Source organism: Sceloporus occidentalis, unplaced genomic scaffold (assembly GCF_023333645.1).
Source record: "Sceloporus occidentalis isolate IW3139 unplaced genomic scaffold, rSceOcc1.0.p SCAF_1, whole genome shotgun sequence".
NCBI lineage: Eukaryota > Metazoa > Chordata > Lepidosauria > Squamata > Phrynosomatidae > Sceloporus > Sceloporus occidentalis.
The window spans coordinates 136,118,772-136,133,090 of NW_028316981.1; the positions used below are offsets into that span (position 1 = coordinate 136,118,772).

Sequence of the window (14,319 nt, forward strand, 5' to 3'; positions counted from 1 at the left end):
CCAGCAGATAATTTCTTGAAGTCATGTTGCCTGATGACATCTTTCTCCATAAGAAGTCGAAACAAGGTTAAGAGAATGACCTGCCCAAAGCCACCTATTTAAAAAGTGTTCGATTTGGGGCCAATGTTGGAATAGAATGCTCATCTCCTTGATCGTGCTGTCTTTCAGTAGTTCAGAGAAGCTCAGCATTGCAGCCTTGAAGCAGAAACTGATCACAAAAACCAATATATGTTTTTAAATACATCATTTGAAATTCAGTATAATGGATTTATACAAAGTAATGCACACTGACTTTGCTGTACATAAGTATAGGTGATATAAATAGTAGCTTTAAACATCATTTATCATCTGTCTTTCAGTGTGGCAGCTACACTGTACAAAACTCAGTGCTTCATCTCTACCCATATTAATTTGCTGTTGTTTGCAGGGCGCAAGCCGTGGAGTTGAAGATGTTGAGCGTGAACGGAGAGAAAGAGAGGAAAGAATGAGACACACACGAAATCCTGCTGTTCGTGGATTACCTTCCACTGCCTCTGGCAGGCTGAGGGGGACACAAGATGTAGCTCCTCCTACCCCTCTTACCCCAACATCACATACAGGTAAGCTAAAGAATGTCCTGAAACTGGTCATATGCTAATTACTGGAGAGAGATTTTTTAATCCCAAACAACACTATATTTCTAAATGAAGAGTTAAGTGTTGCTAGGATTAGATAAAACTCCATAATATAAAGATACTGGTGGGTCCACACATCATAACTAGCTAGGGTTCTGGGGGAATCCTGGCTTACTATTTATGAGCAGCATGCTGGTTCATACTGCCCAGCACTCTGGCTTATGAGACGACAAGTAAGCCAGGTCAGGATATAAAAATAGGCAAATGAGTGGAAGGTCCAGGCTGTTCAGGTCAGCATGTACAAGCACACTGCCTCATTTACAGTGAGTAATAAAGAGTTTCTGATGAGGTTCCCTGAAGAAAAGATGAGATTTCCTGTGTAGATTTGTCTGCGGCTGCATCCACACTGCACATGTTATCCAGTTTGACACCACTTTAGCTGCCGCGGCTCAATGCTGTGGTATTCTAGGATTTGTAGTTTTGAGATATATTTAATCTTAACTGTCAAAGCTCTGGTAGAGCAGCAAACTACAGATCCCAGGATTCCATAGCATTGGCTCAAGGTAGTTAAAATGGTCTCAAACTAGATTATTTCTACAGTCTAAAGGATGAAACAGGCAGGCAGAATAAAGCAGCTAGTCCAGTACAGGAGAAAAAAAAAACAAACTGGTAAGTGTACTATAAATCACTAAGTCCCAATGTAAATAAATACAGCAATGCTATAATATTTCTAAATGAATATGTATGCGTAATTGCTTGGTTTGAATTAACATAAATTGATAATACAATGATTATATGATAACAAAAATATAATTAAAAAGTCCTAAACAAAAAGCACCCTGCAGGTTGATGCCACGCTGTGGGACAGCCTGTGGGTGTTCAAGCCTTTTTTTGTTTTGTTTTGTTTTGTTAATTAAATTTTTATTAGTATTATAACCTACATACAATAGCATTTTAAAAATCTTTTACATAATATTCTACATACAATATATAATAAATCACATTAATTATCCATTCTTTACTACCTTGTCTAAATCTTATTCATATCAAGCTATTTAATATTAATTAAACCAGTTATTTTTTTAAAAAAACACATAAAATTATTATTAATATTTTCATTCTTCTTGCTATCTTCTTTTCATCATATACTACCCATAATTCCACAAAGGTGTAATACTGTTAATTTTATCACTACTTCATTTTTCCTCCCTTTCCTTGTTCTTTTTATCCCTTTCCCCAAGTTCTCCCCCTCACTAGAGCCTGGTATCTTCTTATTACTCTACCCTCCAAAATTGTAACTCTTCCTTTGGAGATAAAGCATCTCCATCTTTTACTAAAGTCTTTTGTACAAATATTTTCCATATTGCTTCAAAATCATTTCCCTTCATTATTCCTTTTTTTACCTCAATTCTGCATTAGCTTATCATTAATTGCTGTTTGCCATATCTCTTTATACCAATCTTGTATTTGTAGATCTCCCTGATGTTTCCACTTTTTTGCGATAATTAATCTCGCTTCTGTTAATTGATTTGTAATTAAATCCGTTATAGCCTGCGTGCAGTGCAGTTGATCTTAACATATATAGATAGCAGTGCTATCTTTGGACAGAATTCTAAATCAATTTCTGTTATTTCTTTTATCTCTTTAAATACTAATTGCCAAAATTTCTTTACAGATCTACCACCCCACCACATACGAATATACATACTGATTTCTCAAAATTAATTTATAGTAATACTCCTTTATCCGTATGGATAAATTTTTAAAATGGTGTTGGTTCCAAATTTTCCCGATTCTTGAACATCTATTATTTATGCTAAGTCCTCCTCCCATATTGTCCTAAGATATTCTTCTTTCTCGTTATATTTTGATAATAATTTGTATATTTCACTTGTAACACCATTCAAAATTTTATTTGCCTCCATACTATCTCATTGCCTAAATCATTTGTTCAAATTTTGTATATTCTCTAAATACTATAATTTTCCTATTCCAATTTTTTGTCCATTGTTCCAATTTAATACAAATAAACCAGGTTAATTTTAAACTTTGTAATTTCTCCTTTATCCTTCATTATCTTCATCCATTCTTTTATCCTTTATATTTCTTATTTCCTTAACTCTTTCCCTAGTTCTTCCTTAAGGTTTATTGGAAAGTTTTTTTAACATTACAACTGGTGTTAATGGTGAGATAGCAGGCATTAATTTTTCTTTATATTTTTTCCAAATGTCTAATATATTCTTTTAAAAGGGGTTTTCTATTTCTTTCATTTCTTTCATAGTAAAATCTTTAAAATATATATTTCCCACTTTTTTCTCTATTTCTATTGTTTCCATCTCTAACCAATCTAATTTCCCTTTCTCTGTAATTCCATCTATGATATATCTTAATTGATTTGCATTATAATACCATTTTAAATTTGGGAGACCAATCCTCCATCTTTTTGGGGTTTATACCAATATATTTTATTAATCCACACTTTTTTATCCCAGTTACAAAAATTATTCTCTAGTACTTGCCAGTATTTTTTATTTCAGCATCTGATATTTGTATTGGTAATATCCTAAACAAAAAAAAATATCTTAGGTAAAATTTTCATTTTTACTAATGCAATTCTACCAAACCATGATAATTTAATATTTTTATATTCTTCTTTTTATATTCCTTTTAATTTCTATTCTTAATTTATTATAATTTTGTTCTTCTTATTTTTGTAAATTCTTTGTGATATTTATTCCTAAATATCTAATTGTATCTTTTAATTTGATATCTATCATTTTATCCTTTAGAAAATTCTGTTCTTCTGTTTTTGTATAATTAAACAGCATTAACTCTGATTTATTCCAGTTTATTTATAGGCCTAACATTTCCCCAAACTCCTTTAAATGCCTTTTTACTTTATTCATTTTTAAAGTGGATTTTTAATTGCCAATAGGGTGTCATCCACAAATAAACTTACTTTATTCAGTTTTCTAATCCCAATTCCCTCCACATGTTCATCCTTCCTAATAACATTTGCTAAAATTTCAATAATTATTGCAAATAAAATCAGGGAAAGAGGGCAGCCTTGTCTTATACCTCTAGAGATTTGAATTTGTTCTGTTAGCCCATTACTGTGGCTGTGTTGGTTACCATTACTATGGCTGTGTTGTTTGAATATAACTGATATATCAATCCTCTAAATTTTTTCCCCATACCTAATTTCTTTAACATTATTTTTAATGCTGGCCATTCCACACAATCAAAAGCTTTATAAATATCTAATGCCATCATTCCTGCTTTTTGTTTACTCTTCCCAATTACATGTATTTTATTCAGTACTCTTCCTATTAAGTTTGACATTTGTCTTCCTTGCACAAATCCACATTGATTATTTTGAAGATATTTATATTTCTTCTTCGTGGTCTCTGCGAATCATACAAATGGGTTTTACTGTGCCTGCGCATTACTGTCAGAAACTTCTGGAATCACTGGGCAAAGTACACTTTGCAACATATGGCAACTTTTTGGCGGTAGCTCCGCCCACCCTTTATAAGGCCCCTGCCTTCCTGCTCTTTCCCCAGTTCCTTTTTTCTGCCGCGTTAGCTGCTGTTGGAACTTCGCTCGTTGCTCATTCTAAATCGAATCACTGGCTATTGACCTCGGACCGTTCTTGACCATCCTCTATCTGACCTCCCACTGGACTTTGACTTTTGACTTTCTGACTTCGTCTTCGGATTCGCCTTTGACTTATTAATCCCATAAAGATGTCGCCTCCCTTCAAGTAATGCGATGTGTGCGGGGGTAAACTCCCGGTACAAGATCCGCACTCTTCGTGCCTGCTTTGCTTGGGCAAGGACCACGACATGAAGGCTTGTACGCTATGCAAATCAATGACATCCCAGGCAAGGAAGAACCGGGAATCCCGCTTGACTTCGGCAATCGCACAGGGTAAGGTGCATGGGGAGGTTTCCCGCCCGGCGTCTACTCCCTCTCCATCGACTGGGGCCCTGGTGTCCAAGCCTCAGGACAGCCCCTCCAGTGCCGTCTCTGTGCCTCCGGCTACCGTCAAGCCCTCTCTTGTGGCCCATGGCCCAGATAGGCCTATTGTCACCGACAAGCCATTGCAAGTGGTCCGCAGCCTAGATAGGCCCAGTACCACCGACATGTCCTCTAAGCGCCCCCACAAAACGTCGGGGACTGAGGTTGCAGTGGCTGCTGCTTCGCCGGCTCGGACAGCAACTGTTTCGGGGTCGACATCGGCTTTGGTGGCTGGTCAGGAATCTACCGTTCCATCCCACAAGTCGGCCAAACCGGCGAAGAAAACCTCCAAGTCGAAGGAAGTTCTCGGCCCGGCCACCAGCTCGTCGGAGCCGAGCATCGCTGGTTCGAGTCGCGCACCCTCTTCGTCTAAGGACAAGCCCTCCAAGGACAAGACTCCTAAGCCAGGGTCTTCTGCACTTTTGGAGCTAGAGGGCAACCCCTTCTTTCCTCCTGAGACCCCAAAGGCCCCAAAGAGGAAAGTGAAGGCTCCAGAGTCAACCTCGTTGGCTCCGAAGAAAAGGAAGTTGCGCGAGGACTCCCCTAAGGACTCTACCCCTTCCAGGAAGCCTTTCACGCCGTCAGGTCACCCGCCGGGCGCTAGGCACCTATCTCCAGACCGAGTGGACAGGGTGCCGACAACTGCATCCCGGGCTCCGACAACTGCATCCCAGGCTCGAGAGGATGACCGTGGGCATGCCTCGCCAAGGAAAATGGAGGGCGCTTTGACCCCAAGCCTCTCCGGACTCACCACTGTTCCCTTTGAGGACTTGGAAGATGAGGATTCCGTGTCGAGGGGACGGCGTTCTCCCACCCCGGTGTCACACCCGCCTTCCGCCCATGCTTCAGAGGTCAAGCCCGAAGACCCTGAGCTGTTCTACGATTCCGAGGTGGATAGGTATTACATGGCGGTCCGTAGGGAGACAGCCCTGCGCAAGTTCGAGGAGGGACGCCGTCATCAAATTCCTAAGGGCAAGATCTTGACTGTGCTGCCTGAACCGGCGAAACCAGAGTCAGCGAAGGCGACTGTGAGGCACACGGAACCGAGACCCCGGACTGCTGTGGCCTCTCAGGACCCCGTCAGGGTAGAAGAGCTGAGGATCCAGTCGGACACGGAGTACGATCTCAAGCTGGTGCCATCTTCAGCCGGCCCATCCAACGATGAAATGTCCCTCCAGGACTCCCCTCAGGACATGCATCGCCCAGAACCAGCTTCTCCTACGGACGATCTCCGGACCTTCAGAGAGCATGTCATCAAGATGTCCAGGGCTCTGGACATTGAGCTTGCTTACCTGGAGGAGACAGCTCGGGACCCGGTCGAGCGACGGGTCCATGGTCGGATTCCAACACCGCCATCCATCCCTCTCTTGCTGTCGCTGGAGACGATCATCAAAAGGTCTTGGGAGGCCCTGGCTTCTCTGGTGGGGACTTCGCACAAGATTGAAACTCTCTACCGGGTCTCCCCTGCAAGCTGCGCCTGGCTGTCAACGCACCCGAGGCAGAACTCCGTGATCGTGGAGAGAGCTCAGATCGCTTCCACCCACAAGCAGGCCACCTCACCTGTAGACCGTGAGGCCCACAAGATAGATGGACTTGCCAAAAAGGCTTACTCCGCAGCTTCCCTTGCCGTTAAGGCCATTAATTACACGGCCTGTATGGGTACCTATGTCCAGGCGCTCATGGAGGGAGTCTCTCCACTCATCCCGGACGTCCCCGACGACACTCAGAGGAAGCTTGTTGAGATAAAGGATGAGGCGCACTCCATTGGGGACTGGCTTACTACGGGGTCTTGAAACGTTGCGGACTGCGCAGGTAGAGCTATGTCGGCGTCAATGGTCCTCTGGCGCCATGCCTGGCTTCGTGGGTCAGATCTTATTCCGGGAGTAAAGGCAGCTATTGAGGAGATGCCCCTCGACGACTCCGGCCTGTCTCAAGGTCAGTCCTTTAGACCTTCCGGACAGGAGCGCCAATATCAACAACAGGGGTCCCAGCGTGCCAGGTACCCTTCACAGTCCTCCTTCTCCTCTGGCAGGCGAGGCGGCCCTCCCCGCTACGGAAAATCCCGCAGACAGGACAACGACCAATTCAAGAAGAGGTCCTGAAGTGTGCCTGCGCACCTCGTCCCCGCTCCCTTTTTTCTGAACATTCTGCAGCCCTTCATTAACACCTGGGCTTCCATCACGACAGATTCTTGGGCACTTAACATCGTCCGTAGGGGTTACGCCCTCGAGTTTGAATGTCTTCATCCCAGGGGAAAATTTCTTTCTACCCTACCCTCGGACACCCTTCTCGACGAAGTGCGCTCTTTGGTGGCTAAAGGGGCTATCTCCCCAGTCCAGCAGGACAACTGGGAGGGAACTTTCTTTTCAAGATATTTCACTGTTCCAAAACCGGATGGCAGGAGCAGACCCATTTTAGATCTCAGGGACTTAAACTCCTTCCTCCGTTATCGTCGGTTCCGGATGGTAACTTTATCATCTATTCTGCCTCTCCTTCATCAGGGATTCTGGTTCGCCACGATCGACCTCAAGGATGCCTACTTTCACATAGGAATCCGAGTCACACAGGAGATTCCTCACCTTCGCCGTCGGCTCTGACGCCTATCACTACAACGTCCTCCCTTTCGGCTTAGCCACAGCTCCAAGAGTTTTCACAAAGTGCATGGCACCAGTCGTAGCCTACCTCCATCAAAAGGGCTACAGAGTTTTCCCATACCTGGACGACTGGCTCCTGGCTGCCGACTCGGAAGCGGATCTCGTGGATGCCATCAACTTCACGCTGACACTGCTCAGGTCTTTGGGACTGATAATGAATCAGGAAAAATCGCGCCTGACCCCCTCCAGGCAGGTGCGTTTCATCGGGGCGGTCCTCGACTCCAACACTTGCATCGCATATCTCCCTCGGGACAGTTTCCAGGCACTGGGGTCCGCAATAAGGCCGCTCCTGATCCACAGACGGGTCAGAGCCAGGGACGTCCAAGTGGCGCTAGGCCACATGGCCTCTACGACCTTTGTAACACCATGGGCAAGACTTCGGCTTCGACCACTCCAAAGATGGTTCCTCTCGGTCTTCAACCCAGCATCGGATTCGCCGCTCAGGTGGCTCACGATCCCGAGACCCGTCGCATCCTCCCCCAGGTGGTGGCGAGAACTCCAAAACGTCTGCACCAGCTTGCCTTTCTGCCCGCCTCAGCCGCAACTAGCCTTGACGACAGATGCGTCCCTGGAGGGCTGGGGCGCTCATCTCCTCGACCTCAGCGTAAGGGAAAAGTGGTCCCTGGACGAGAGGTCTCTCCACATCAACGCTCTGGAGATGCTGGCAGTGGAGAAGGCCCTGAGATCGTTCGAAGAGACTGTGACCGGCAAGGTGCTCCTCCTCATGACGGACAACACGACGGTGCTCTACTACGTCAACAAACAAGGGGGCACCAAGTCCATGACGCTGCTAGATATCACGTTGTGAATCTGGACATGGTGCATCCCGAGGAATGTCCTGCTCCAGGCGGTTCACCTCCCAGGAGAGGAGAACGACCTAGCAGACCAGCTCAGCAGAATGTCATCAGTTTCCCACGAGTGGAGACTCCATCCAGACGCGATGGGCGACATATTCGATCGGTGGGGCACCCCTTCGATCGACCTCTTCGCAACCGACGACAACACCCACTGTCCCCAGTTCTGTTCCAGGACACGCAGCAGGAATTCCCTCGGAGACGCGTTCGCCTTTCGGTGGTCAGGAGACATGCTCTACACATTCCCTCCGTTCCCGTTGATTGTCCGAGTGGTGTCCAAGATGACAGCGAACCGTTCGGACGCGATCCTCATCACGCCGTGATGGCCCAGGCAACCATGGTTCCCGTCCCTGCTACACCTGTCGAGGAGAACCTGGCTCTGCATCGAATCTCGCCCAGACCTACTCACGATCCAGGACGGGCGGGTGCGCCATCCGGACATGGATCACCTACCGCTGGTGGCTTGGAGGCTCCATCCTTAGCGGCCTTGCCAGGCCCGGTGCGAAGGGTGATCCTGGCTGCTCAGAAGCCTTCCACTCGCAGGTCCTACGCCTTCAAGTGGAGAAGGTTATTGCAGTTCCTGGCTGAGAGGGACCTCTCTCCGAACCAAGTCACAACCCCGGTACTGCTGGAGTTCCTTATGGCGCTTTTGGAGGCCGGGCTCGGCTTAACCTCCATCAAGTGCTATCTGTCTGCTGTTTGCTCCCATTTCCAGTTTGAGGGCAGACCCTCCTTTTTCAGGGATCCCTTGGTGAAGGGTTTCCTAAAGGGTTGTGGGAACCTCTACCCCCCGGTGACGGTACCGACTCCGGCTTGGCGCTTGGATGCTGTACTAGCGGCCTTGCAATCCAAGTCTTTTGAGCCGATGGCCACAACGGACTTGAGACTCTTAACCTGGAAGACTGCTTTCCTTGTGGCCATCACATCTGCCCGCCATGCGGGTGAACTTTGTGCCTTACGGAGGGACCAGCCCTTCTTAAGATTTCATAGGGACAGGGTGGTCCTCCGTACCGACATCACCTTTTTGCCCAAGGTGGTGTCGGCTTTTCACTTGTGTCAGGACATTGTGTTGCCCTGGCCTTGAACCCGACAACGGAGGTCGAACGGACTTTACACACTTTGGACGTTAGGAGGGCTTTGACCTTCTACTTGGACAGAACTTCGGGTTCGAGCCGGTCTGAGAGACTGTTCCAGTGTTACTCGGAACCGAAGAAGGGACTGCCGGTATCACCGCAGAGGTTCTCGAAATGGGTGGCTGAGACCATCCACCTCTGCTATGAACTGTTGGGCAGACCTCTCCCCGCCAGGGTACGGTCACATTCAACCAGGGCGGTAGCAACATCCTCCGCTTTTTTGACTGGGGTGCCCTTGGAGGATGTCTGCAAAGCTGCTGTTTGGTCCCAGCCAATGACATTTATTAAACATTACAGGCTGGATACTAGGGCCAGACGGGACTCAGCTTTTGGAAGGGCTGTACTGGTTTCAGGGTTGCATTAAGGTTGTGTCATGCATCTTCCATCTGTATAATGACAAGATATGTTGATGTTGATCGGTTGCTTAAACCTTGTGGCCTGTCCGCCGAATGTTTGCTTACCTCACTACTTGACCGTATGCATTGTTTGCTCATGCAATTATTTGACCATTTAAAGGTATGGTGCCTGTTAGGCAAAGAATTTCCTGGGTCACTTGAAAAGATGACTGACTAGGTTGGCATTGGTTTCATAAGTTTATTGTGAATAATAAATCAAATTGCTTGAACCTCATTTGGTCTCAGGACACTCCCTTTGCCGCTTACTTAAGCTTGTCAGTCTAAACCCATTTGTATGATTCGCAGAGACCACGAAGAAGAAGGACAAGTTGCTTACCTGTAACGGTATTTCTTCGAGTGGTCATCTGCAAATACATACAAATCCCGCCCATCCTCCCCTCAGTGTCCTGCTCTTGGTTGGCTCATTTCATGTCGCTCACACGGAGAAAAAAGTTGGAACTGGGGAAAGAGCGGGAAGGCAGGGGCCTTATAAAGGGTGGGCGGAGCTACCGCCAAAAAGTTGCCATATGTTGCAAAGTGTACTTTGCCCAGTGATTCCAGAAGTTTCTGACAGTACTGCATAGGCGCAGTAAAACCCATTTGTATGTATTCGCAGATGACCACTCGAAGAAATACTGTTACAGGTAAGCAACCTGTCCATAAACTTATTCATTGTTTTCCACATTAATGCTGTTAGTATTTTAGCATCTTGATTTATAAGGAATATAGGTTTATATGATACTGGGTCTATCAAGTCTTTGTCTGGTTTTGGAATCAATATTATCAACGAGTGATTCCACAATGGCATGATCCTTTCTTCATTTAAAATATTATTATATAATGTTTTCAATTTAGATATTAAAATCTTTTTAAATTTTTTATAATATTCTGTTCCCAACCCATCCATTCCTGGTGATTTCCCTACTTTTAATTTATCTATCACTTCTTTATTTCTTTTTTTGAAACCAATTGCTCCATTATTTCTTTATCCTTTTTCTTTATTTTTATTTTCCAATGTTTCTCAGTATATTCCTCAATTTTTCCCATTGACTTATTCCCTGCTGAATATAATTCTTTATAATATTCTTCACATATCTTTATCTTTTCTTTCATCATACACATTCTCCCTGTTTTGTCCTTTATAACACTAATCATGTTCTTCTCTTTCTTCTTTTGTGTTGATCTTGCTAACATTTTAGAATTTTTATTGTTATATTCAAAAAACTTCCACCATAAATATATCAAATTTTTCTGAACCTCATCTATCTCTATTCTCTCTAATTCATTTCTTTTTGCTTGTAATTCTATATATGTGTTTTTACTCCTATCCTTTATGTAATCTTTATCTAATTTTTTAATTTCTATTTCCAATTTTATTTCCGTCTCTTCCTGTCTTCTCTTTACATTACATGTTTCCCTAATACAAATCCCTCTTGCAACCGCTTTCATGGTATCCCATAACAAAGCTTGAGAAACCTCTCTGTTATTAATATCCCATATGTTTTGCCATTTGTTCTCAATTTTATTCACTATATCTTTATTATTAAGTATTCTGGTGTCTAACCTCCATCTTTTTTGCTTCTCTGTAGTCCTTTTTGACTATAAAATCCATATCTACTAAAGCATGGTCTGTAATTTTTATCCCTTCTATTTCTGTATTTAATACCTTTGAAACCATATTTTTGGATACAAAAATAAAATCTATTCTAGAATAATTTTTATGAACTGCTGAATAATAACTTTCTTTTCCTCCCCTTTAATCAGTCTCCATACATCTTTTAATTCTTTTCTATTCATTATCATATTCAGGGGTGTAATATTATTGAGTCTATCCTTTGTTGTTGGGTTGGATTTATCTTTGCACTTATCCATAATCATATTAAAATCTCCTGCCATAATTGTATATTCTCCCTGTATATCCTCCATTTCTTAAATACTTTTTCATAAAAAAAATTTTGATTTTCATTTGGAGCATACACATTGACTAACAAATACTTTTCTTCCCCCATAGTTCCTTGCATAAGTAAAAATCTTCCTTTTTCATCTATCTTAACTTTTAACACATTGGAGCACATTTCTTAGATATTATGGTTGCTACTCCTCTTGCTTTGGAAGTACCATATGCCTTTTCATAAGTAACCATCCAATTCATCTTGAGTTAATTCGTTCGTGGTTTCGCTTGATGTATTTCCCAGGAAAAAAAATCTGCTGTCTCTTTCTTCAACAATGATTCTATCTTTTTCCTTTTAATTACAAACCTCAATCCTTTCACATTTAATGTTGCTATCCTTATTGTATTAACCATGTTTTCTAAGTCTTCTAACTTGGCTCTTCAGTGTGCTACCACTCCTTCCCTCTCACCCCCCTCCCCACATATACATTTGTCCTTATTTTCTATGGTTCCTTGGCTCCTCCAGTTGCACCCTTGTCAGTGTCTACTTGTTGGTCCAGATCTAGTTGCGTCAACAGATCCAGTCCTTGTTCCAGGGAATAAATCTTGTGCTGCTTCTCTTTCCATTGAAATTTCAAGAAAATAGGATAACCCCAACTGTATCTTATTCCATTCTTTTGCAAAACTGCAGTGTAAGGTTTGACCCCTCTTCTCCAGTTGATAGTCTCTGGGCAAAAATCATTATAAATGTCATTTGTGGTGTCCCAATATTTCAGTGATCCTGAGAGTTTCCTGATTACTTTCATTAAGAAATCTTTCTTATAAAAACTTCTTACTCTCAACATTACATTTCTGAGAACCAGGCCTCTTTTTAAGGTTGTTAATCTGTGTAGACCAGGGGTCGGCAACCTAAGGCCCGCAGGCTGGATCCGGCCCGGCGAGGCCTTGGGACCGGCCCCAGCCCGGTCCTGCCGCCGATTGCCACCCCTGCCGCAGCTTCCGCGCTGCTCCGGGCACCATTTTGAGTTCGGCCCCCCAGTTGTCTGAGGGACAGCAACCCGGCCCCCAGCTCAAAAAGGTTGCCTACCCCTGGTGTAGATAGTCCACTTCCTGCTCTTCCCAGGTAATTTGAGGAACAATACTTTGTAGCCATTTGAAGGTCTCTTTCTTCAGGGTCCTCAATGTTTCATTTGACAACTCAGAAAAGCCAAGGATACAAAGGTTATTCCTTCTGTTGCAATCCTGCAGGTCAATGATTTATCTTGTTGAATGATTCTAAGGCCTGTTACAGACGGGCATAAAGTACAGACTGGGTCCGTATTAGGGTTAGAAAGGGGCGTCTCTTCCGGATGCCCCAAACCCTAATACGGACCGAGTCCGTACAAAATGGCAGCACCCGTTCCACATGGGGGCCGCCATCTTTACGTAGCACATATGACGCTGCGAGTGCACCCTTGGTGCCTCACAGAGTCATATCCGCGCCGCAAAGAGAAGCGCCATTTTGGCGCTTCTTATTTGCAGCGTGGAGGAGCCTCACGGTTTGGACGCTGGGGCTCCTCCACACTGCAAATCGCAGCGGCGGCAGACCGCCCCTTGTGGGCGGTCTGTAACATGCCAAAGTTATCTTTTGCTGAGCTTTCTGTTCAATTTTTATTGATTGTACTTTTTGTCTACTTGTTCAATCTCTTTTTTATAATCTGAAAAGATTTATTCATTTCATCCATAAGTTTCTTAGTTATTGTTAATGATAGTGTCTCATTATTTTTAGTAATAGTTTCTTTCAAAATCTCACTGCTTTTGGCTTGATTTTCTGTTAACATCTGCATGAACCATATAAGGGACACCATTTTACTATGCCATTGTATATAATGGGCATCTGTGGATTTTGGTATCCACAGGAAACACTAACGGATACATGGAAACCAAGATCCCACTGTATAGAAAATCCCTCAAATGCTAAAGTAGGTATAGGACTAAGGCAGGGGTTCCCAACTGGGGGTGCCTGCACCCCTGTGGGAGGGCAAAATGGAATTTCAGAGGGTGTGACAAAGAGGTTTATGTCCTTGAGGGATGAGCCACAAGCCATCACTGAGACAGCTGCCAGTGTACCTTAAAAATCAATAGTACGTGATAGATATTAGTCTTATTGTTTATTTAATCAAAAGGAGAGAATTGTACAGTTTATAATATGTTAGTTTTTCTGAACAAATTGCAATCTAATTGTTAACAATTTTTTTCTGAATGAATAAAAATAAAATAAATCTAATTACTCACTTTAGACTGGCATTTTATGCACTGAGGTAAAGGCTTATTTTTTTAAAAAAAAGTTCACCTGCAGTATTATATGAGGCTCAATTTGCAGTTTAAAAATTAGAAATTAGACTTTTTCATCTGCAAATGTGATATTACTTTTGTAGAGGGTGCAAACATTTCCTAGGATGTGGAGCATAGAAAAAAGTTGAAACCCACTGCACTAAGGTGTCTTGGACCTTCTCCATAATTATAGCATAACAACTCATTTTTGTAATAGTAATTTCTAGATTTAATTTACCAATTCAAATAGACATGCTAAAAGGTTGAAGCCTACTCAGTTTAGTAGTTGTAACACAGAATATTAGAAATACAAGCTTGCTCAATTAAGAGAGGCAAACTTATGGCAAGACTAGGGTTGCCATAATTGTCCACTAAAAACCTGGGACAAAATGTAGGACGTTTAAGAAAAATTGAGGACCTTAAATGTCCTACATTTTGAGCTGAG

General features: G+C 43.4%; 1 protein-coding gene across 4 annotated transcripts in view; it reads left to right on the plus strand.

Annotated features, from left to right (window-relative positions):
* The window catches only part of LOC149322247 (casein kinase I-like), a 52,509-nt gene that overhangs the window by 16,761 nt on the left and 21,429 nt on the right, over positions 1-14,319 (plus strand). For all 4 annotated transcript variants that reach the window (XM_089537769.1, XM_089537752.1, XM_089537744.1 and 1 more), the window contains exon 7: positions 428-599. In XM_089537769.1, coding sequence (XP_089393895.1) covers positions 428-599 — 172 coding nt within the window. The remainder of the gene's footprint in view (positions 1-427; positions 600-14,319) is intronic.